The 23,934-nt window shown below is 42.0% G+C and overlaps 1 protein-coding gene across 4 annotated transcripts in view; it reads left to right on the plus strand.

Annotated features, from left to right (window-relative positions):
* LOC121283400 (potassium voltage-gated channel subfamily KQT member 1) overlaps positions 1–23,934 on the plus strand; it is a 763,328-nt gene that overhangs the window by 237,866 nt on the left and 501,528 nt on the right. For all 4 annotated transcript variants that reach the window (XM_041197951.1, XM_041197952.1, XM_041197954.1 and 1 more), the window contains exons 4-8: positions 9,391–9,517; positions 10,831–10,909; positions 12,349–12,445; positions 14,679–14,819; positions 22,345–22,455. In XM_041197951.1, the coding sequence (XP_041053885.1) occupies positions 9,391–9,517; positions 10,831–10,909; positions 12,349–12,445; positions 14,679–14,819; positions 22,345–22,455 (555 nt within the window). The remainder of the gene's footprint in view (positions 1–9,390; positions 9,518–10,830; positions 10,910–12,348; positions 12,446–14,678; positions 14,820–22,344; positions 22,456–23,934) is intronic.

Raw genomic sequence — 23,934 nt, forward strand, 5'->3', positions numbered from 1 at the left:
TGTACAGTTGTAGCAAGACTTCCCAACTTTTGTACAATAGTGTCGCAAAAACTGGAATTGGCTGAAAACTGGACATTTTTAGAGTGTGCTGTGCATCAATTTGAATTGAGTAAAACAAAAAAAAACTTAACTGGATAAGTCGGCTGGGCACTGCATTGGCATGGTGTGGTGCCTGACTAGTTATCCCCTTCGTCGCTTGTATGTCGATCTACTCCCACAATTCAAGCAACCCTTGATCTCATTCAGCCTGGCTTGACCAGAACCACCCATGGCCCAAACCGCTTGATCGAAAATCCAGCAAGATCTGAAATCTGGCACGGCCTCAGTCCTGAGGGTGTTGTTTTGAGACACTGTATCTGTACTTTACTCCCCTTGCAATGAAGGACAACATTCCATTTGCCTTCCTACTTACTTGCTGCACCTGCATGTTAACTTCTTGTGATTCATGTACCAGAACACCCAGATCCCTCTGTACTGCAGCATTCTGCAGTCTCTCTCCATTTTAATAATATTCTGCTTTTCTATTCTTCTTGCCAAAGGGGCAACCTCACATTTTCCCACATTATACTTCACCTGCCAATTTTTTACCCACAGATTCACAAGAACCTATCTATATCCCTTTGCAGACTCTTTGGCCAGGATTTTCCCCTCAGTGATTTGGGGGCGGGGTCCGGTCACCAAGGGGAAAATGACACAAGATGACATCGGGAGGAAGCCCTGAGGTCATCCCAGTCCATTTAAACTTTTAGGAAGGTGGGAGGTCAGCGAAATCAGCTGTCCGTCGGCCGACCTGTCAATGGCCAATTGAGGCCATTGACAGGCTAATTAAAGTGATTTAAGACCTGCCAGTCCAAGCTTAAGGCTGGCGGGCAGGCCAGGAACTCCAGTGGGCTCCAGATTATTCTTGAAACTTCATCCACTGGCAGGATGAAGTTTCATGTCCGTTTTGTAAATAATTAATAAAGTTTATGTGTTCTTTATTAACATGTCCCATCTCTTGTGACATTGTCACGAGGGGGACATGTTAATAATTTTTTAATGTTTCTATTTTTGAAGTTTTTTTCACTGTCAGTATTCTCCCTGAGACAGGACTTTGTCTCAGGGAGAAGTGCGCTCTTTCGCACGCATGGGCGAAAAAGCACACTTTTACAGCTGGGGATTCCCTCCTCCCCACATAGGAAGCGCATAGCGCTTCCTGTCAGGGATGCTGCTGGGCAGGCCTTAATTGTCCCGCCCACTTAAAATGGCGGCGGGCCCCGTTTCAGTGGCAGGGGTCGGCTGGCCGCCCACCACCAAACCAGTGGGGCCCGCACGCCATCCGAGGGCAAAATTCTGCCCTTTGTATCCACCTTATAACTTACTTTCCTACCTATCTTTGTATCATTGGCAAATTTGGCTACAGGACAATCGGTCCCTTTACCCAAGTCATTAATATTGATTGTAAATAGTTGGGGCCTGTAGCACTGAACCCTGTGGCACTCCGTTAGTTACAGTTTGTCAGCCTGAGATTGACCCATTTATCTGCCTCTCTGTTTTCTGTTTGTTAGCAAATCCCTTGTCCACGTTAATATATCACTTCAATTCTGCATTTGCCAACACCTTACCTTCGCTCTATTACTGAACATCACAGGATGCACTTGTACACGTTTCACAAATAAAAACGACAACAAAATACATATTCTGATTCAAATTTATAAATTAAACCATGCCTTATTGCTTACAAAAGTCAACTAATCATCCTTGCATAAACCCTTAGTAAGCATCTACTGTGTGTCTTTGCCTGTCTCAGTGTTCCTATACAGTGCTACCCCAGTGGCTGCAGCATAGTTGGTGGAGGGCCAATGAGGCACTTTCAATGAGGCAGACTGCTTATGGCCTAGCAGAATGCACTTGAGCAGCTCTGGTCCAAAAAGGCCTGGCTTCAGACATTGACACCATAATTATAGCTGGCTGGCTGGCAGGCAACAGCAAGGCTACTGGTTGAGAGGCAATGGTGAGAGCACGAACATTGCCACCCTGAGAGAGGACAGCAGGTTCATGCTCCACAGAGCCACTGCCACTCCCCTGGGGTATTGCCTCAACAATCCTAATCCTAGTAATGTGTTGGAGGATGGATTGCTGTGACACCTTGCAAGGCTCTTTGAACACTGGCATCCACAGCAATGGGGCAGAAACCTGAGCTTACATTACAGCAAGGTGAGCTACTACTGCAGCACCCAGTTATTGGGTGGCTTCTGCTTGTGCTACAACAGAAACAGGCTTCAGCCATCAGACGTTTCATCATGGTTGGGTCACAAGTGCACTAATAGAGTTCCACTTCCATGCTGGAAAGGATGGGCTCCAAGCTCTGTGTAAAGGCCTGTGCCGAATTTGTGCTGGTTCCCTCCATGCTCCTTGACATTGACTGCAGCCTTTCTGACAGGCTTCCCAAACTACCAAGCATTTCATTGTACAGAAACCTTTTTCCGTAGCCCATCCAAATCGAAGTTCACATCTGATTCCCCTGCAGCAGAACTAGTGTGGGACCTTGCCCTCCAGTAAACTGGCACCTGTGCTAACCTTGCCCCTTGTCCTGTCTTCAGACCACTTGTACCTGGCATCTCATCATGTGCAAATCCTAAAACTAAGCTATTCTCTGAAATATGTGCAGTGTGAGTGTCTGAGCTGGCGGTTGTGAGTGACAATGTTTCCTCCTCACCGTTGCTGTCCTGCTCTTTCACTAGTTGCTCTTTCACTGCTGGCTGGCTAAGTTCCAGTTCTTGAGTAGCTAGAAGGAGAAAGGCTCACAGTAGGGATATTGAAAATGAGGCTTGGGGTGGTGGAGTGCGGGGGGCAGGTCAAATGGGGAATTAGTATTTTCGTGCTTATATTATCTGCATCTTGTGAATTAATAGAGATTGTTGAATGAGGGGGAAGTGGATTGTGAGAAGGAGGGTTCAGTATGAGCATACTGTCATCTTCAAAGATTGCAGCACCACCACTGGCCATGCCTTTAGTTATGGTCACTCCAGTGCTGGTGACTGTTGTCTCCTCCATGCAAGTAAGACATGCAACCATGCCTGTCCCCATCAGTTAGTGCTGCTGCCTCCAATTATGCTCCACCACCTTGTGCTACAAGAGAGAGGGAAGTGTAACTGTTAGTGTGGTGTAATGCATTTGGATGATGTAGCGATCATTGTTAAATAGCTGGCAGTGTGAACTGGCTGTGAGATGTGGGTGTGAGGCAGTGCTAAGTGTATGAAGGTGAGGTGAAATGTAAGGTATGTATTCTGATTGATGGAGATTGTTGGTAGGTGAGTGATGGGGATGTGGTGCATTGAGTAGTGTATAAGGCCAGTTGTGCAGTTGGTGGGATATGGCATTTGAAGATACATTCACTGACCATGATCACTTGTGTGAGGAGTGGATTGGGTGGAGTGTGGGACAGGAATCCTCCCAATTGACTTCAATTAACCTATGATAAGGATAGTCATTTTCGACTCAAAACACTATTCTTATCGATTGGAACATTAACTGTTTCTCTCTCCACAGATGCTGCCAGACAACCTGAGTTTTTCCAGCCCTTTCTGTTTTTATTTCAGGTTTCCATCATCCATAGTAGTTTGCTTTTATTTTAGAATTTATCATAGATTAATTGGAGTCAATTAGGAGGATTCGGCTCAAAACATCAACTCTGTTTCTCTCTGCACAGATGCTGCCAGACAATCTGAGGTTTTCAAGCACTTTCAGGGGCTAAGGTTCTAATTTTGAAAGTGCCGCACCTTCAGAAACTCACCAGCAGTAGGCAGCAGAGTAAACAATGGGATGCCCCAGGATATAATCCTGGCCCCATAAGAGGACCAATGAGGTAAAGAGGAACTGGGCAGTTGGCAAGGGCGTGCAATTGGCACTGCATAGGTGGCAGGGAGAGTGGGCACAGCACCCAGGCTTTGAACAGGGTTGGCATCCATGGCATATCGATTTTGGCTCCATCCAAGGATCAACTGCAGGCCCCGCCCCATGCCAGCCAACTGGAAGATGCAGCCCAATGGGTAGAATTTCCTCCCTTTTGTGGGGGGGGGAGGGGGGGTTGTTCGGCGTCGGGCGCGGGCAGGCGCGGACCCGATCGGCATCCCCGATTGGGTCCATGCTGCCATTTTACGTGGGCAGGCCAATTAAGACCTGCCCAGCGTGACGCGCACCCGGAAGCACTGTGTACTCCCTGTGCGGGTTGGGGGGTGTTCCCTGAGTTGTTCTTGAGTACAAAGAAGTGTACTCCTTTGTGCATTCACACAAAAGAGCGCAGAAATTTCCCTGAGGCACCTCTGTGCCTCAGGGAGATTAGTTTTAAGTTTTAACAGTTCAATAAAGTGTTGAAAAAATTTTTATGGCATGTCCCCTCATGTAAAACTGTCACATGAGCTGGGACATATGCATTAATTTCAACAAAAAATTTTGAGAAAATTTAAAATCATTCATGTAACTTCATCCCGCCCGTGGGTGAGGCTCCATAAAAACTGCGAAGGCCGCCTGGGATCTTCACTGCCCGATAACCTTAAGCTTGTACGGACAGCTCCGTTAATTATTTTAATTGTTAGTTAAGTGGCCTTAATAGGCCTTTGATAGTTTGGCGGGTGCGCAGCCAACTCAGCTGCGCGCCCACCAAACTGAAAATCTAAATGACGCACGGTGACACATGCCCAATGTCACCCTGTATCATTTGATGCCTCAGTGGTGGGCCCCATACCTGCTCGCCGAGCTGAAGATTCTCCCCAATAAGTAAATAACTGTTTATTGAACAAACTGTCGTTAACCATTGGCAAAAGAAAGTAATATGAACTGCTAATTTCTAACTCTACAGCCTAAACTCTGCCCCTTCTTAAATCCCTATATACACAAACACACACATCACAAGACACATAAGACACACAAAACATGGATTTTACAGGTGGGATAAAACAGTTCAATAGTACTAATTCCGGAGTACAGGATTTGATGGGTTGACTTTGATCGATGTCTTCCAAATTCTTTTCAATTCTTGTTGATGACACAAGGTGGTCTTCCAGCACTTTCAGTATTTAGTTCACTGGTTGAGAACTTGCTTTTCAATGTCTCTTCCAGTGATTTTCCCCTTTGCCTCTTGACAGGGGTTTTCAGAGAGAGAGCAGGTTACAGAGATATGAGGAGAAAAAACAGATAGCTATTATTGTAGAATTACTGGAATCTACCACACACAGGAGAAAGAGGTTTTAGATCTTATTCCTTTCACACTAGGAGCTATTCTGCTCTGGTCTCACACAAAACCCTGGTCACCTGGTCAGGAGCCAATTAAAATGCTGTTGCTGGGCAGCTCCCTTGGTCCAGGACTCTTTTCTGGCACCATCCTGTCTTTCATGGCACACTCTGTTCCAGGACTGCAACATTGTATATATCTTTCATCCTGCTCCAGTGGACATCTCCTTCAAACTGCAGCCATTGCAATTCCAATGCACAATCCAACAGAAAATAAAAAGATATGTTCTTCACAATAGTCCAACGGAAATAAAAAGGTATGTATGTTCCTTAGGACAGTCAGGAGGTTTGAATAGTTAACATAAATGGGAGAACTATTTCGTTTTAGAGAGGGGAAATGTGAACACAAGCTCTGTATTTTTATTTTAAACTTAAAATGTAGTTGACTATTCAGTGGAAAAAAGGAATGAAGTGAATGACTAGCAGGAGAAAAAGAATAATTGACTCTAATTAGGGTATTTAGCTCCGATCTGATTTGTGACTTTTACTTGCCTGTGGAGTAATGTTTCCTTTACAAAGAGATTTAACTACAATTAATAACATTCCTGAACCCTGGTTTTCTTCTGTTTTCATTTTCATTAACATTGCACAAGTTGTTGTCTCGAGCTAAATTATTACGTCCATTATATGCATAAAAAAATCCATACTTAGCTTACTTACCTCATATGAGCCATTGCCAGAGATCCCAGATAAGGATTTTTGGCGGAGGATGGCGATCTAGCCTTCTCATGCAAAGATAAAATCTCTCTCCACGAGAGTCTAAAACCCTTTGGAGTTGTTTTTATATTAGCGTTCAAAACAGTTTTTTTTTCTTTAACCTGATTTTCTTCCCCCCCACTACTCCCTAAAGATTTAATGCTAGGATTAATGCTCAGTGATACACTTATGAGATGTCAACACTCTATTTATTAGAAAAGTTACATTGCTCCCCCGCCTCCCGGTTTTGCCTTGTTGTATGTATGTTGTCGCAGCCATTGGTTATATGTCTGCACACAATTGTTCATTCTCATATATAGTTTTTCTCAATTTATTCTCCTTTTCGTATGTGAACACAATATAATTTGCAGCTCTGAAATGATCTGAGCTTTTTAAAGCCTGTTTTATTCCCCCTCCTTCAGTAACATTATCCACTCTGGGACGACCTTGGCAAACTTGCTGGATTGCAATGACAATGTATCTATCAAACTGCAGAACTGCTTGGACTCTTGCAAGGACTGATATAGAAAATACTTTCCGATATTGGGCAGTCACCGGGGGCATGTTCTGGTTGCTAATGGTTACCTGGATCAGTTTTGTACAGCTATGAAGAACAGCTTGTGCACTTTCACCTCTGACCTCCTGTGAATATCTGAGGTCTCGTCGGGGTCAGTGGTCCTCTATTTAAACATCAGACATGAATAATGGCGCCTGGCGCTCAGCCGACTAGTCCTCTCCTTTTAGTTATTCTAGTCTCTAGCAGGATTGATGGATGCACACTTAGCATGTCTGCATGTACAGTATGGAATTCAATCACAGTAACTATTGCCTACTTGTCTTGTGCTTTGTCTTGCTGACAGTGCACATTTACATATTTGACAATGCTTTGGTTTATGAGTTGTACCTATGTAATGAAAGAAAAGTGAAAATGGAGTATTTTTTTACCCATGTTGATTAAGATCTTTTGAAGATGTTTGACATCTGATGGAGTTTTGTAGTTTAACAAATCTCGTTCAAAACCTAAATTACTTTACAGAAAATTGCCAAATTATAATCTGAGAGAGAGAAATAAATGAATTGTAGAACATAGAAGCAGGAGAAGGCCATTCAGCCCATCGAGCCTGCTCTGCCATTCAATACGATCAGACCTGATGAAACACGTCGATACCTTTTACCCAAACTATCCCCATAACTCTCTACGTTATTGTTAATCAGAAATCTATCAGAAAGAAAGATTGAGTGGAAAGAGTATCCAGTGAATTGTAATGTGAAAGGTGGTCCCTTGCTATGGATCCAGTTAAAGGGTTTCTTTATTACGTAGATGGGAGATGTCCATCTGTCCATGAATGCTAATAAACATGATAATTAATTAATTTGAGAAGCACTTAAAACAGGCTTAAATACCAACTTAACAATCGATTCCCTCCTAAATATTATTCACTAAAGAGCATTCTCAGACCTACACCCTTACATGTGCCAGTTTGTATGTGCATCACCACACACTGAATGTAGCAGTTGTTTGGTTTGGTTTGGTTTGGTTTGGTCCCACCTATGAAAAATAGTGACATTTAGTCTTGCAATCTTGATGACGTTTCCAGCTGCTATGATGACATTCCCAGTGACCAGCCCTCCTGCTATTTCCACTAACTGTGTCCTATTGATCCTTTTGTCATTTTCATTGACCAATGTTTTGCTGACAATCAGTGGGAAGCATTTTCCCTATGGCTCCTGAGCCCTGCCCTCAGACTGAAATGTGGGTCAGAAATCAGCCCTGTGTGGGGGAAACAGTCACTCATTGTAATTTTCCCTGGGGCGCCCAATTATTGGCCAGTGTGGCTTGCCATCCGATTAAGGATAGGGTGGGGGCAGGTTCTCAAAGCTGGAGGGCCAATCAAAGGACTTCTAGCTTGAAAGTAGCAGCAGCAGAAGACAATGGCAGATAAGTAAGGGAGAGGACACTTCAAAATGGAAGCACCATTTCTTCCATCCTCACTTCCAAAAGTGGCTTTTGCAGTCAGGCCACCATTGTGGAGTTGGGATCACTGTCCTTTAATTGGATCACTGCATGCGGACGCGTCACCTTACTGCCCCCATCCTCCCTTCACAAAAATATCTTTGGAATGGGATGGGGCTTGAGAATTGGCATGCGACAAGTGGCGCTATTTTTAATGTCTACCCACCTCCAATTCAGACCTCAGTATGGGCTAAAAATGAAGCTCTATTAGACAGTGTCTCCTAACCATCAGTCTAGTTCTGTTGCTATTGGTTGTTTGCAACAAGACTGTGCCTGTTTCAGATCTTAATCATACTGGTTCTGTTTCCTTTAAAAAGTGTTGGCAAAACAGAGAAATGTCCCGAGTGATAAATGGGCAGAAGAGTTTGAAACAGATCTGACTCGAGCATAAGAATTATTTTACTTTGTTTCAATTCACTATTTTAACAACCTGGTGCCATTTGCATTTGGGAGCGACAAACTGTCCCAATGGGCAAGATAATTCTCACAAAGAATCAAACTGTTTCCAGGACAGCAAAGGGTTTGTGTTTGGATGGGGCAAGAGCAATGGTTGTTGATTTGAATATGAAAGTACTTGACACAAGGGCAGCCCTACCACTGGAACTTGTGGTTTAACTTGAGTCAATATAGGAAACTTTGCCTGGATCTGAGCTGGGTTGTCAGATTCAGCTTTATTTTGGGGTACTTTGTGTGTGGTGTTAGTTGGTGGAGCTCCTAATTGCCTGGTCCTTATCTTGACTGCACAGTAGGGAAGTTCTAAAGGCAGCACAATGGTGCAAGTCAAGAATGAAAAATAAGTGCGCGACCCAAAGACATTCATATAGTATTTAAAATAAGTACATAATTGCTGTAAAGAGTATAAATCAGACCCTCCATTCAGCAGTTAAAGAATTCTTAAAGGGGAACTGACAAATCTAAGGGAACTGGAAGAGGCAGGACATTGCATTTTGTTAATGATAACAATGTCACAAGGAAGTGAGCATTGGAAAAAGGCATGGATTGGGGAAAGACGGCTCAATCTAACAAATTATTCTTTTCTATAGATCATCTGCAATCTACCCTCCCATCTCTATAACCTCCTGAGGGAAAGTTCCTAATAAATATTCCCTGATCCTTGAAGATTATCAAGCAAAACTCCTGGATATAACTTCGTCTGTGTCTCCACTATTCAACTCCAATCTTCTAGCCTACTCGGTTAACATCTTTGCCCCATCCCCACTCCCCAGTGGAAAGTATTCATTGTATAGCACATCACCATTACATCAATTCCTTCACTGCCATAGATAGTATTCAGATTGGGTGCGGTATCGTACGGACACAAAGAAGATTCTGGAGTTTCCATTTGTGCACAAATGTTCTCCATTTTGGAATGGCTCTGTTCATTTTCTTGTTTCTTTATTTTTCAACAGGAGATTGTATTAGTGGTATTTTTTGGAACTGAATACATCGTCCGACTATGGTCAGCAGGCTGTCGCAGTAAATATGTTGGATTTTGGGGAAGGCTGCGCTTTGCCAGGAAACCTATCTCGATCATCGGTGAGTGACTGTTACAGTTACACCTTACTAGGAGTGCACTCAGTCATCAACCCTTAGTTGTGCACCTTTTAATAGGAATGATTTGTTTAGCGACTGATAGGATTTTTGGAAAAAGAAACATGTCAGGTGGTACTGTATTGGGACACAGAATCAGTGGTATAGGCCCCAACTGAAGGATTGTGTTTAATTCTAGGAACCACCTTTTGGGAAGGACGTCAAAGTCTTGGAGACGGTGCAGAGAAGAATGGCACCAAAGATGGGTGACTTTTGTTATATTGGGAGGCTAGAAAAGCTGGGGTTGTTCTCCTTAGAGCAGAGAAGGTTAAGAGGAAATTTAATAGAGGTGCTCAAAATCATGAAGGGTTTTGATAGAGTAAATGAGGAAAAACTGTTTCCAGTGGCAGAAAGACAATGTGAATTTCAGGTAACTGGCAAAAGAAGCAGAGGTGAGATGAGGAAGCCATATTTTATGCAGCAAATTGTTATGATCTGGAATGCACAACTCGAAAGGGTAATGGGAGCACATTCAACAACAACTTTCAAAAGTGAATTAGATAAATACTTGAAGAGGCAAACTTTGCATGGCTATGGGGAAAGTGTATAACTGGATAGTTCTTTTGAAGTGCCGGTGCAGGTGTGATGGGCCAATTGTCCTCCTTCTGTGCTGTGTCATTCTCTCATTCCATGGTTCTAATCATACAGCACAGAAGAGACCATTCAGCCCATTGTGCCTGAACTAGTTCTTTGAAAGAGCTATCCAATTAATTCCACTCCCCTGCTCTTTCTCCTTTATATATCCATGGCATGCTTTTGTACCTGTAACTTTTTTTTCTGTGGGGTTATAGATCCTTATATAAGGATGCAGTGAGCAGAAAGAAGCTATTTTCATTTAAGGAGGGAGACATCCTAATCTATGTACCTTCTGAGTTCTTCTGCATCTTCTCGCGCTTGGCTTCAGAGCAACATTGGCAGGACCCTGGAGCAGACTGATGGACATTTCAGTTGAGGGTATTGAGTAGTGCTGCAAGCCCTGAGAGAAGGAAAAGAAGATATATCTTAAAAGGAGAAAGTCACAAGAGACAAAATATCAGTTCACTTTATTGTAAGGGTTTACAAAAGCAGAATGAATAATCGATAATGATGGGCAGAGAACAGACTGTGATGAGCCATCATTACTCGTCATTGTGTAAGAACATGTTGCATATTTTAGTAAATACTCCATCAAACACTGATTCCTTTTCTCCAAGGTTTGTAGACTGTAAGGTGAATCCTAAATTTTTATAACCTCCCCTGATTTTGTGTTTTCCTGGCAGATCTCATAGTGGTGGTGGCTTCTGTTATAGTCCTCTGTGTGGGCTCAAATGGACAAGTTTTTGCAACATCAGCCATCAGGTAGGCAGAACAAGCTTGGATCTCTTTATCAACTGGGTTTGGTGCTGGACCACCACCATTGTTAATTGTGGGTAAGCCAAAAGCATACAAAGCAACTTTCCTCTCCTGCCCTCCATATTGGAAACATGCTAGATTTTCCATGTGGTGTTTGGGGCACATGGCCCACTGGTATGTGTGGGGTCAAGAAATTACCCTTTAAAAGCCAATTCTCCCATTTTGGGATAGGCCATGTGCAGGTTTCTTAAATGCCAGTGACAGACCTGCCCTCTTGAAGAACCACTTGACTTCCTCAGACCTGTACCATGGTTGGTCAAGAAAACCAGTTGACTTACTCCCAGACCTTGGCATCTGGAGCAGGATAGCCTTGCTTTACAGCATACAGAAGTTTAGCATAGAGTGATTCACTCTCCAATGCATTTTTATATCCTCATTCCCACCCTTCCTGTTGTAAGTACCTGGTCTTGACAAGTTGGTTTGTCTGTGATCAGTATCTCAAAGCCAAATGCTACCATGAAGCATCGTGTTGGAGCTGCAGCTTGTGGTGCCAAAATATCAAAACTTTGGGCTGGAATTTTACTCTCTTATTTTACTGGGGGTGGGGGGCAGGTTGGTAGGTGGGAGGGCATAAAATTGGGCGCCATGGCAGCTTGGCACCCGTGAGACCCTGGACTTATCAATAAATTGGCACTCCATGTTACTCGTCTTTGCAGACTGCCTTAGATCCCAGGAATGGCCACTGCTCCCAGCAATCTAATGTCATTCCATAATCCAGAAAATTCCAAAATCCAGAAATGACTTGATCTCAAGCATTTCTGGGCTGGACAGATTACAGTGTGTCAGTAAAAGTGCTTCATGAAGCTGTTAGGTTGTCATAAAGACCCAACTGGTTCACTCCAATCCTCTTTTTAGCTCTGAAGAAGTGTCACATGGACTCAAAGCATTAACTCTGCTTCTCTCTCCACAGACACTACCAGACCTGCTGAATTTTACCAGCATTTTTGGTTTTTATTTCCAACTAATGCCTTTTAGGGAAGGAAACCAAATGTGACTCCAGTTCTACATGGATGTAGTTGAGTCTTACCTGCTTTCTGAAGCACCCTAGCAAGCCACTCAGTGGTATCAAAGATCTGTAAACATTGTGAGACACCTTTATCATACAAACTGGAATGGTTCAAAAAAAGTCCCATCACCAGCTTTACAGAGCAACAAGAGATAAGTGATAGTGACGTCATTATCCTGAAAATGAATAAAATAAAATGTTTCCAAGGCTGTAGCCTAAAGATTGGTTTTAATCTTGATTCTCTCTCTCTGGAAATCAGTACCTTCAGTATTTAGGCCTAGATTTTAAACTCTAATAACAAAAGCCACAGCCACTGGAACCTACAGACCTGGTTGCCTATCTAGCAGCTTAATGGAGCATTGCTTTTCTCTCATTCCAGGGGCATCCGTTTCCTGCAAATCCTTCGAATGCTGCATGTTGATCGGCAGGGAGGCACCTGGAGACTTTTGGGATCAGTTGTCTTTATCCATCGACAGGTGGGGTGGTCTGACCTCGTGTTCAAGGCATCAATTTAAACACCTAGTTATAAAGTCATAAAGACGGCTGGCTTCCATCAAAGTTCTCATCTCATCTAATTTAGCCTGACAAGAATTTTCTTTAGTTTCCATCCTTGTTGCTCGATTCCATTCTCAAGACTTGTTAAATGTACTTGTAGATAACTGGCAGAGCCTATAATGCTGCTGTGTTTACTATCAAATACGATCATTCCAATCCACATGTTGTCTTTTGCTATGGAGATCAATTAGGTCAATTTTAGCAATAAGGAAATGTTAATGGACCAGAATTTGCTAGAGGGGGGCATCTCATGGCAGGTTTGGACAATTAGACCTTTCCCTGCACTCCTTGGCTCAAACATTTTGCCCTGTAAGTTAAAAGTGCAAACTGATAACAGACATTGGACCATCTGGGACCTTTGAATTATGCAATCATCCCCTTAACCAATGGGATTTAAGAGAGAAAAAAGAAGTTTTGCATTTCTATAAGGCCGTTCACGACCACTGGTCTTCAAAAATTGCTTTACAGCCAATGAAGTGCTTTTGAAGTATAGTCACTGTTGTAATGTAGGAATGGATTGGGAAGTAAACAGGAAGGACTGAGAAGGAGGGTGAATTAGAGGGGGTGAATTTAATATCAAATCAGGTACAGGAAGAGAAATAAAGAGAGAGCGAGAAAGATTTGATTAATGGAGTGAGAATGAGACAAAGGAAAAGTAATAAAAATATTAGAAAGCTAAAATTTGATGTTTTTTAAAATCTGCAATAATAATTCACAAACTGAAGGAATGGGGTACCATATTTTTAATTGTTCACTTTCTGAACCAGAGAGGCGATTGGCAGACTATAAAAGTTATCACACTAAAAACAAAACAAAAACAAAACCAGAATTACCTGGAAAAACTCAGCAGGTCTGGCAGCATCAGCGGAGAAGAAAAGAGTTGACGTTTCGAGTCCTCATGACCCTTCGACAGAACTTGAGTTCGAGTCCAAGAAAGAGTTGAAATATAAGCTGGTTTAAGGTGTGTGTGTGGGGGGCGGAGAGAGAGAGAGAGAGAGAAGTGGAGTGGGGGTGTGGTTGTAGGGACAAACAAGCAGTGATAGAAGCAGATCATCAAAAGATGTCAACAACAATAGAACAAAAGAACACATAGGTGTTAAAGTTAAAGTTGGTGATATTATCTAAACGAATGTGCTAATTAAGAATGGATGGCAGGGCACTCAAGGTATAGCTCTAGTGGGGGTGGGGAGAGCATAAAAGATTTAAAAAAAATTTTTTTAAAAAATGGAAATAGGTGGGAGAAGGAAAATCTATATAATTTATTGGAAAAAAAAGGAAGGGGGAAACAGAAACGGGGTGGGGATGGGGGAGGGAGCTCACGACCTAAAGCTGTTGAATTCAATATTCAGTCCGGAAGGCTGTAAAGTGCCAAGTCGGAAGATGAGGTGTTGTTCCTCCAGTTTGCGTTGGGCTTCACTGGAACAATGCAGCAAGCCAAGGACAGACATGTGGGCAAGAGAGCAGGGTGGAGTGTTAAAATGGCAAGCGACAGGGAGGTTTGGGTCATTCTTGCGGACAGACCGCAGGTGTTCTGCAAAACGGTCGCCCAGTTTACGTTTGGTCTCTCCAATGTAGAAGGAGGATTGCCTTGTATCTATGCTGAGGGCAAATGGTTTTGACTCTGACTTCAAATAAAAGGAGAAATTGTTTCCCATTAAATTTGGCTTTTATTCCCTTGAGTATAGAAGATAGAGGGATGAACAGACTGAGGAGTTTAAAATATTAAGAAAAATATTTGATAGAGTAGTTGCAGAGAAGTTATTTCTGCTGGTGGAGAAATCAAAAACGATTAGAGCTAAGCTATTTAGGAGAGAAGCCAGGAAGTATTTACACAAGGGATGGTGAAAATCTGGAATTTCCTCCCCCAACATGCTGTGGATACTGAGACCATTAAAGCTTTGAAGACAAAGATGGATAAAAGATTGTTGTTAGGCAGGAGGATTAAGAATGTAGAGCTAAAGTGAATAAATGGAGTTGAGATCCAAAAATCAGCCCAGATCAAATTGGATGGTGGAGCAGGTTTGAGGGGCTGAATGGCCTATTCCTGTTCCTCTAGTGTTATGTTAACAAAATCTCTCACCGGTATAAAGTTAAGAAAACTATGTGGAGGTACAAATGTCTGCTCTTTAATTTTGTTGCTTTACCTTTGAATAGGAACTGATTACTACACTTTACATTGGGTTCCTCGGCCTGATCTTTTCCTCCTACTTTGTATATCTGGCTGAAAAAGATGCTGTGGATGACAGTGGCTCTCAGCAGTTTGGTAGCTATGCAGATGCCCTGTGGTGGGGTGTGGTAAGTGTCTTTAAGTGGGATAGCTCTATGCTCAGCAGAGTCATTTGGGAACGAGGGATTACTTTAGCAATCTGACCCGATAAGGAAATGGGTTGTAAAAGACTGTAATAGGGGCCAGGGATAATTAGTATCTGCTGTTTCCAGTTTGAAGCACTCCTGTAATTTTCTGCTCAGCTACAACTCCTGTCTTCTCCTGTTACAATTTTCTGATTGATATCTGGGTAGGTTAATGAGAAACTTGTGCTGTTTGTTCCAACAAGACATTATAGGGAACCCAAAAGTCTGTTTGGTATATTGTGGCTCAGTAAGCAATGGTGATCCCTGATTTACAGTGGCTGAGTTGGTCCATTTACTATGACCAACTGAATTGGCAGTAGAGTGAATGAGATCTGGCTAAGGACTGTTTGACAGTGTAAAGCGCCAACTGAATATTAGCTAAATCCCTGCCAAGTTCCTTCTCTGTCTACTGGACGCTTCTAATAAGTGAATTTTTTTTATCCATTTAATCTACCATTGAAGAGAAGTAATGCTACTTGGAACCATAGCAATTTATAACACAGATTTACACCATTTGGCTCACCATCTCTGAGTTGACTTTTTGCTAAAGCAATCCAATGCTAATCACACTGTCCGGCTTTCTCCTCAGGCCCTTTGTTTTCCTCTGTTTTAAATATGTATTCAGTTCTTCTTCAAATGATACAATTGTCTTTCCTTAATCACTCCCTGTGGCAAAGCATTCCACATGCCAACAATCCTCTGAGTAAAAAAAGCTCTCTTAACCTTTCTCCTTCAATGACAATTTTAAGTTGATGATCGCTGATCATGAGTGCTCAAGAAGAGAAAATATTCTTTTCCTATTTATCTCATGAAAACCCTTTTTAATTTAAAATTACTTCTATTAAACTCCCCCTTAGCCTTCTTATTTCCATTGCAAATGCTCCCAATATCTGAAAGTCTGTCCTCGTAATAAGGGTTTCCCATTGCTACCATTAGGAGGTCTTATGGCTCAGCGGGTAGTGCCCTTGCCTCTGAGCCAAAAGCATCAGGGTCAAGTCCCACTCCAGGGCTTATTGGCCATGGAAGGAGTGTTCATGATGTGGTTCAAGCAGGTTGCTAGTCAGCCTGCACATCCTACCAACACTTCCCCACTATTTCCCAAAGGGAAAAAGTGTGTGTGAAGATATGAAACAAGCAAACAATTGTCTGCATTATCTGTGAATCCATGCCACATGCTGTCTATAGCCCTCATGTTCTTTCATAATGGGCTACCCATAACTGCATGTAAATCCTCAACTGTGACCTAACCAAACTCTGTACAAATTTATCATTATGCCTTTATTCTTATATACTATGCCCCAATAATCTATCTACATTCCACTTTCATGGACATTATTATCTACATTAAACTCCATGTGCCATCTATCTCCCCCTTATTGTAATATGCCTATAAACAGAAGTTTAGCTTTCCCAGAGATTTTGCCCTCTGTGCCCAATCCTAAATCATTTATATATGCAGAGAGCAAATATGGGTCCAATTAGACTAATTAGTTTATAGTTAGCCAATGTATCCTTCTCTCCCATCTTAAGCAGAAATATAACGTCAAGTACGCCCCAGCTTTGTAGCACAATTTATTTATCCTAGAGAATCAAAAGTTCTCCTTTCCAGATTCATTCTGTAGCCAAAGGTGCAGCCTTTTATGGTGCACTGACATATTAACTTTGAGCTCTGTTCATTTTATTGCAACCCATTCTAAGCATCCAGTTGCCTCTAACAATTGATTCAAATCCTCCCCTAGAATACCTACATTTTCATTTGTAACAAAATTTTTAAAAACTAATGTTAACTGCTTATGTGTTATCTCTTCTATTTTGATCTTTCACTGTTGAATTTCCCCTTCATTGTTAAATGGTCCTGTTGTCTCTTTTATGATGTTGATCATTTTTTAGGTGCTTATAAATGCCCTCACTCTTTGCTTTCATACTATCTGCCAGCTTATTCTAGCCAGTAGCTTGATATAATCATTTTTTTTAAATAGCTTAAATAACTTCAGCTGGAAGCCTCAAGTTTTAAATACTGATTGTGGACTACATAGCCAGACCTGGAAGTACAAGACTTATCAATATTACTTTTGATTAGGTTTACATTTGCAAACCTCAGCGATGATCTCCATCTGATTGCCCATGATTGGAAGCAAACTGGGGATAGGGGTAGATTGGTTCTGTCCTGAGGAACTACTCGAAAGCTTGGGATACTTTTTTGTAAGCTCACTGCAATTTTTGAGTAAATTTCACAGTGATAATTCCATTTTAAGATGAGTGTGAGAAAGAAAGAGAGAGAAAATAATATTCATAAAAATGATGCAAAAATATTACCTCAATTAGATACCTCAAAGCAAATCTGCCTTCACAGCTAAACATCACAGATCACTCACAAGTCACAGTTCAAAGTTTACTTATTAGGCCTACAAAGACTAGATCATGAACGCATGATCAGATGCACTGCATCACCACTGATGAATGCACACTGCCATCATTCTTACCACTGTCCATTGTCTATGTAGTTTAAAAAGTGGCAAGTGTCACAAGAAAGCAGTATTTGCAGTGAATGACACTGAGCTTTGTTTCACTGGACGTTACATGGAGTTAGTCTTCCTTTCAAAACCACAAGAGATTCTCACCAATAATCCTACCAGCTTTCCAGTTTTCATCATCCTATTACTTAGGGAAAAACACCTATCTCAGTGAGACTTTTGAGTTAAGTACGCATTTAAGTGTTAACAATGTGTGCGCAGTTACATTTCCAGTTGATAAAATCTTTATTAAAAGAGAACTGCTTTACTGTTTGAGTTGCATATTCTGTCAACACGCAACCAAACCTTTCCAAACTGCTGACCAAAACTTACTGTTCATTCTAATGCCATTCATTTGAATTAGGTCCAAGAATGTACCGAGGCCCCAAGCCTGAAAGTTCTGAACAATGTGCATAGAATCATAGAAACATCAGCACAGGAGATCATAAAGCCCGCTGTATCTGTGCCAGAACTGGCTGCACACCAAAGTTTTGTACTCTGCTCTTCACCTTGTAACCTTTAATGTTTTTTTTTTCTCCAATCATTTATCTAATTCTCCTAAATGCTGTGATTAATTCACTCCATTTACTTGTAAGACATTCTTTGTGTGGAAAAAATCTCTTCTGACCTTAATGTTTCTAGCACTAAGTTTATGTGCCCTTGTTACTCATTCATTCACCCCTGAAAATAATCTATTTATCCTCTCAAACCATTTCATAATTGATAACATTTTTATAAACAAGCCCACTGTCCCACTATAATAAAAACAGAAAATGCTGGAAAAACTTTGCAGGTCTGATAGCATCTGTGGAGAGAGAAACAGAATTAACATTTTATTAACAGAAGTGTAAAACAGACTCAAAAGTTATCTCTGTTTCTCTCTCCACAGATGCTGTCAAACCTGCTGAGTTTTTCCAGCATCTTATGTTTTTATTTCAGATTTCCAGCATTCGCAATATTTTGCTTTTATCCCACTGTCCCACTACTGCCTCCCCCTTCACTGTGATTTTAGCTCTGGCCTCACACTAGTAAATCAACTTTGTATCTTTTATATGTCTCCAATATATCCATTCTATGACATAACACAACATTCTATTAAAGGGCTACTGTAGGAATTGAACAGTGATCTGGAAGGATCAGAATACCAACAATGTAGAGTGCAGTCTATAGGTTGTACTAATTCAAATAATTAGACCGTAGCTTCATACCATCTTCCCACGTGCTGTTGGTAAAAATCACTTTAAATGTGCAATGGCATTCTCTCGGTTAGGTTATAACTTAAGGTGTGCAGTTCCTGTTTTTTATTTTCTTTTGCAGGGTGGTGGCATGACTGCCTTTGGCTCCTTTTCAAATGAACTAGAATGCAAGTCGCTATCCAATCTCTCACTCTCTCCACTTTAGTGTTTAAAGTGCTTCCTATTTCTTCTACAGTACCAGTAATATAATAGTTTGTTGAAGTTTGCATCACAGTGAAAGGCTTTGTTTAGTGATAAGCCCCCAACTTTCCAATGAGAGAATCAGTGCAATACTGTAATAGGACACCTGGTCGCACTTCAAATAGAAACCAGTGGCGTATGTTAGTGAATTATTGATAAAGCTGTGTTATCTTTGAAGAGAGGACATCTGTGCACTGGTATCAGTCAGTGGCTCTGCCTCCAGGACTGAAAGCTGAAGCTTTTCCTTCAGATCAGTATCGTGCTGTCGTGTGACTTCACGTTTCTAATCCTTTCTATTTTTGTTCAGGCACATGCTCCCCAGCTGTGCTCCATTACATTGTTCCTCTAATCATTCACTGAATTAAGAAAAGAAAGAGAGAAGAAAAGTATCTCTAGCAAGGCTTTTACTTGTGTGAACTTGTTAAGTGTCTGATTTCAAACAAAAGAATATCTTTTTCTCTGCTTGGAATGACAGCCGTACACCTCAGATACTGTTTCACTCTGTCCTCGTACATTTATGATTGTGACTACCCCTCCTCTTTTCTGCAATTAACTCCTAAAAAGCTAAGCTCCCAAGAAGGCCTTGAACATTGGATTTTTATTCAGAGGCAGACGTTCAAAGAATAAATGGCACCGTCAGGGTCCATCGAACCATGTAGGCTGAGCTCATTTATTCCAGTGCGACCAGAAACACTGATGGTTTCACTTGTTCTTGGCAGCGGCAATTTAAAAGGGGGTTCAGGAACAGAGACACACAAAGGGTACACATACACAGATCTCTGAAGGTGACAGTACAAGTTGATAAGGCTGTCTTTAAAAAGTATACGGTATCCTTGACATTAGCAATAGGGGCATAGAGCAGTGTGTACCATCTACAAGATGCACTGCATCAACTCAACAAGGCTCCTTCAACAGCACCATCCAAACTTGCGTCATCTACCACCTAGCAGGACAAGGGCAGCAGATGTATGGGAACACCACCAACTACAAGTTCCCCTCCAAGCCGCACACCATCCTGGCTTGGAAATATATCTCTGTTCCTTCACTATCGCTGGATCAAAATCTTCCCTAACAGCACCGTGAGTGTACCTACACCACATGGATTGCAGCAGTTCAAGCAGGCAGCTCACCACCACCTTCTCAAGGGCAAGTAGAGATGGGCAATAAATGCTGGCCCAGCCAGCGACATCCACATCCCATGAAAGAATAGATAAAAGCAAGGAAGTTACCTAAATATTTATAATTCACTGTGCAGGCCCCAACCATAGTATTTTGCCCAGTTCTGGACACCTGAAGGTTGCAAAGGCCTTAGAGAGGATACAGAGGAAATTTACTGGGATGATACCAGGGATGAGGGTCTTAGTATTACAGAGACTAGAAAAGATCAGGCTGTTCTCCTTAGAGCAGGGAAGGATAAGGGTAGATTTAAAGGAGGTGTTCAAAATTATGAGGAGAGAGTAAATAAGGTGAGATTCTTACGACAGGCAGAAAGGTTAGTAACAGGAGAACAGAGAATTAAGATAATTGTCAAAAATATATAGAGGCGAGATTTTATGTTCTGTCCTGAAATAACACTATTAATAAGGTGAAGGAACTAGATTCAGTAGTAGCTTCAAAAGAAAATTGGATATACACTTGAAAAGAAAAAAATCTCAAAGCTATGAGGAAAGAGCTGGTAGGGGGATGGGAATAATTGGATAGCTCTTCCAAGGAGATGGTGCATGTACATTGGGCTGAGTAGTCCCCTACAATTCTGTAAATTTCCATGACCCTGTGGAGGGAATTTTAATCCCAAAAAACAGATTAGTTAGGGTTGAGTGGAAAGTGAAAATGTGAAAAAAAATCACAAACCCAAAGCCAATCTACCTCAATCTTGCCCACTTCCAGTTTTAACAGACGTGGAAAAGAGAGTGGTTGACCTTCCCATTCACCAGAGGCGGGGGTTCATTTAAATGTTTTATTGAGGCTATGCACCTCAGATTTCTTTCTGCCTTCCAACCTTAATGCTGGCCAGCCGCCGAAGGGAGGCAGGGCCTGCTACATGGAACAGGTAAGTGTGTTTCTAGTGCTGCTTGTGGGCCAGGAGGAGCAGTTGTGCTTCCCTTGGCTCACCAAGGAAACCTGCTAACCTCCCCAGCGATTGTACCACTCCTTGTAATCCAATGCCCTCCTAATGTCCTCCATTGCCCTTGATTTCCTTTGGCCTCCCCACTATTTTCTCCAAGCCGCCACTCTACACCCCACCCAACCATCCCCAGATCAATGTCACCTTCCCCTATCTCTCTGGCCACCCCATTGATGTTCCCCTGACCCCCAACCTCAGCTCGTCCCTCATTGACGTTACCAACATCAATCATCGCAGCCACCTAATTGATGGTCTCATCAATATCCCCCCACTCCTGATCCTCATTCCCCAACCTCCCAACCCATCAATGCCTGCTTGTACCACTAACACCTCAAGACAGGATGTGATGTAGTAGTCTCATGACCTGTAGTTAGTCAGCAATCAGCAGGGTAAAGAGATTGGATGTGTTATACTTAGCCTCCTAGTGAATACTATCTGTATATAGTCTTATCTTTAAAGTAAGAAACATATTATTGTTTCACCAATCCTTGTGTATGATTGGTACATTTACGTTGAAAAAAAGAATAACATGACACTGACCTCTCTGGCCAACAATTTGTCTCCTGCCTCCCTCCCCACATCTATGTCCCCCGTCCACCATCCTCCAATTTCTCCCTCCCTTCTCTCTGCTCCTGTACTGTGGTATGGTGCTGAAGGCCTAACTGCCTGACATCCAGCCAACCTCTCAATCTGGATGGCTGCGACTGGGGAATAGATTTCTAAAATGATAATAAGGTCCTGCTGTTGAATTTGGCAGGGACTGAAGGAAATCCATTCTTCAGGGTTTCCTGACTGTATAACTGCCCCTTAGCCTCACTCGCTCCCCATCTTTCTGTTAACATCAGGCCCTTTCATTTCTGACCTTGGTGCAAATTTTGCATCAGTGATTCGAACTGGTTGCACATTAAAGATGTGGTTATCTGAGCACACGTTGTCTGAGGGTCCTTACCCAGAATATTGCAGGCACATTACGCTATGCTCAAAAAACATGGACCATAATGTGACTGTTTTGATCTTTAAATTCTGAGCACCTGCGACAGTAACAATTGTTCTAACAAAAGATCATTGACCCAAAATGTGAATTCTATATTTTGCTCTGCAGTATTTTGCTTTCATAGTAACAATATCAGTTTAGTTCTCTCCCAATGACATTATCAACACTAAGAGATAGAAACTTGGCCTCCCATTATACACCCCGTCTAATATTCAGTTCCTTGTTGGCTTCATTAGCATTGAATATTGGTGGGTCAAGTAATGGTCACCAAATCAATGACTAGGAAAGTGATTCAAATTGAATCAAGTTCATTCTATTTTTGAGATTTCAATACTTTGCTGCAGCAGAAATTCCCTTGACAATAATACTAAAATTCACAAGCTGTTCTTTTCCTACACAGGTGACTGTTACAACAATCGGGTATGGGGACAAGGTCCCCCAGACTTGGATCGGCAGAACGATTGCTTCATGTTTCTCTGTTTTTGCAATTTCGTTTTTTGCACTTCCTGCTGTAAGTTGTTTTTTTTTTTAAAGAAATTTCTGGTTGTAGGATTTGGTTCAAATATTTACTTATCACTTAGGTCAGTCAGAATAAAAGTTACCATATGTAATGTCCTTAGTAAGCAAGAGGATTTAGTTGGAAAGCTTGTCTTGTTATTGTGAAAGAAATTTTTAATGATTGTCATATCCAGGCCCATAAACATTCTCTTAGAATCATCACTGATCAAACTGAAAAGCTGAATTGCTAGAACTGTAGAATTGGTCATCAGCACAGCCTGCTGGTATTCACCTATATCATATCTAAATAGATAGCTGGGTAAAGAGGAGATGTATAATCAACAATTACCTGGCTAAAGAAGAGGTGCATAGCCAACAGATACCTGGCTAAAGAGGAGGTGCGTAGCCAACAGATACCCGGCGAAAGAGGAGGTGTGTAGTTAACATAAACCTGGGTAAAGAGGAGAAGTATAGTTAACACATTCTTGGCTAAAGAGATGTATAATCAACAGATACCAGGCTAAAGAGGAGGTGTATAGTTAAAAGCAAAAAACTGCAGATGCTGGAAATCCAAAACAAAAATAAAAATACCTGGAAAAACTCAGCAGGTCTGGCAGCATCTGCAGAGAGGAGCACAGTTAACATTTTGAGTCCATATGACTCTTCAACAGAACTAAGTAAAAATAGAAAAGAGGTGAAATATAAGCTGGTTTAAGGGGGGATGGGACAGGTAGAGCTGGATAGAGGGCCAGTAATAGGTGGAGATAGCCAAAAGATGTCATAGACAAAAGGACAAAGAGGTGTTGAAGGTGGTGATATTATCTAAGGAATGTGCTAATTAAGGGTAGAAAGCAGCACAAGCAAGGTACAGATAGCCCTAGTGGGGGTGGAGTGGGGTGAAGGGAAGGGATCGAAATAGGCTAAAAGGTAGAGATAAAACAATGGATGGAGCACATTTCAAAGTAATGGAAATAGGTGGGAAAAGAAAAATCTATATAAATTATTGGAGAAAAAAGGGGGATCGGAAAGGGGGTGGGGATGGAGGAGAGAGTTCATGATCTAAAATTGTTGAACTCAATATTCAGTCTGGAAGGCTGTAAAGTGCCTGCTTTTCCTCCAGTTTGTGTTGAGCTTCACTGGAACAATGCAGCGGGCCAAGGACGGACATGTGGGCATGAGAGCAGGGTGAAGTGTTGAAATGGCAAGTGACAGGGAGGTCTGGGGTAATGCTTGCAGACAGACTGAAGGTGTTCTGCAAAGCAGTCACCCAGTCTGCGTTTGGCCTCTCCAATGTAGAGGAAACCGCATTGGGAGCAACGAATGCAGTAGACTAAATTGAGGGAAGTGCAAGTGAAATGCTGCTTCACTTGAAAGGAGTGTGGACGGTGAGGAGAGGGGAAGTAAAGGGGCAGGTGTTGCACCTTCTGCGGTTGCATGGGAGAGGGTGGAGGAGTAGAGGGTGATTGAGGAGTGACCAGGGTGTCCCGGAGGA

Source organism: Carcharodon carcharias, chromosome 10 (genome assembly GCF_017639515.1).
Source record: "Carcharodon carcharias isolate sCarCar2 chromosome 10, sCarCar2.pri, whole genome shotgun sequence".
In the NCBI taxonomy this organism is placed as follows: domain Eukaryota; kingdom Metazoa; phylum Chordata; class Chondrichthyes; order Lamniformes; family Lamnidae; genus Carcharodon; species Carcharodon carcharias.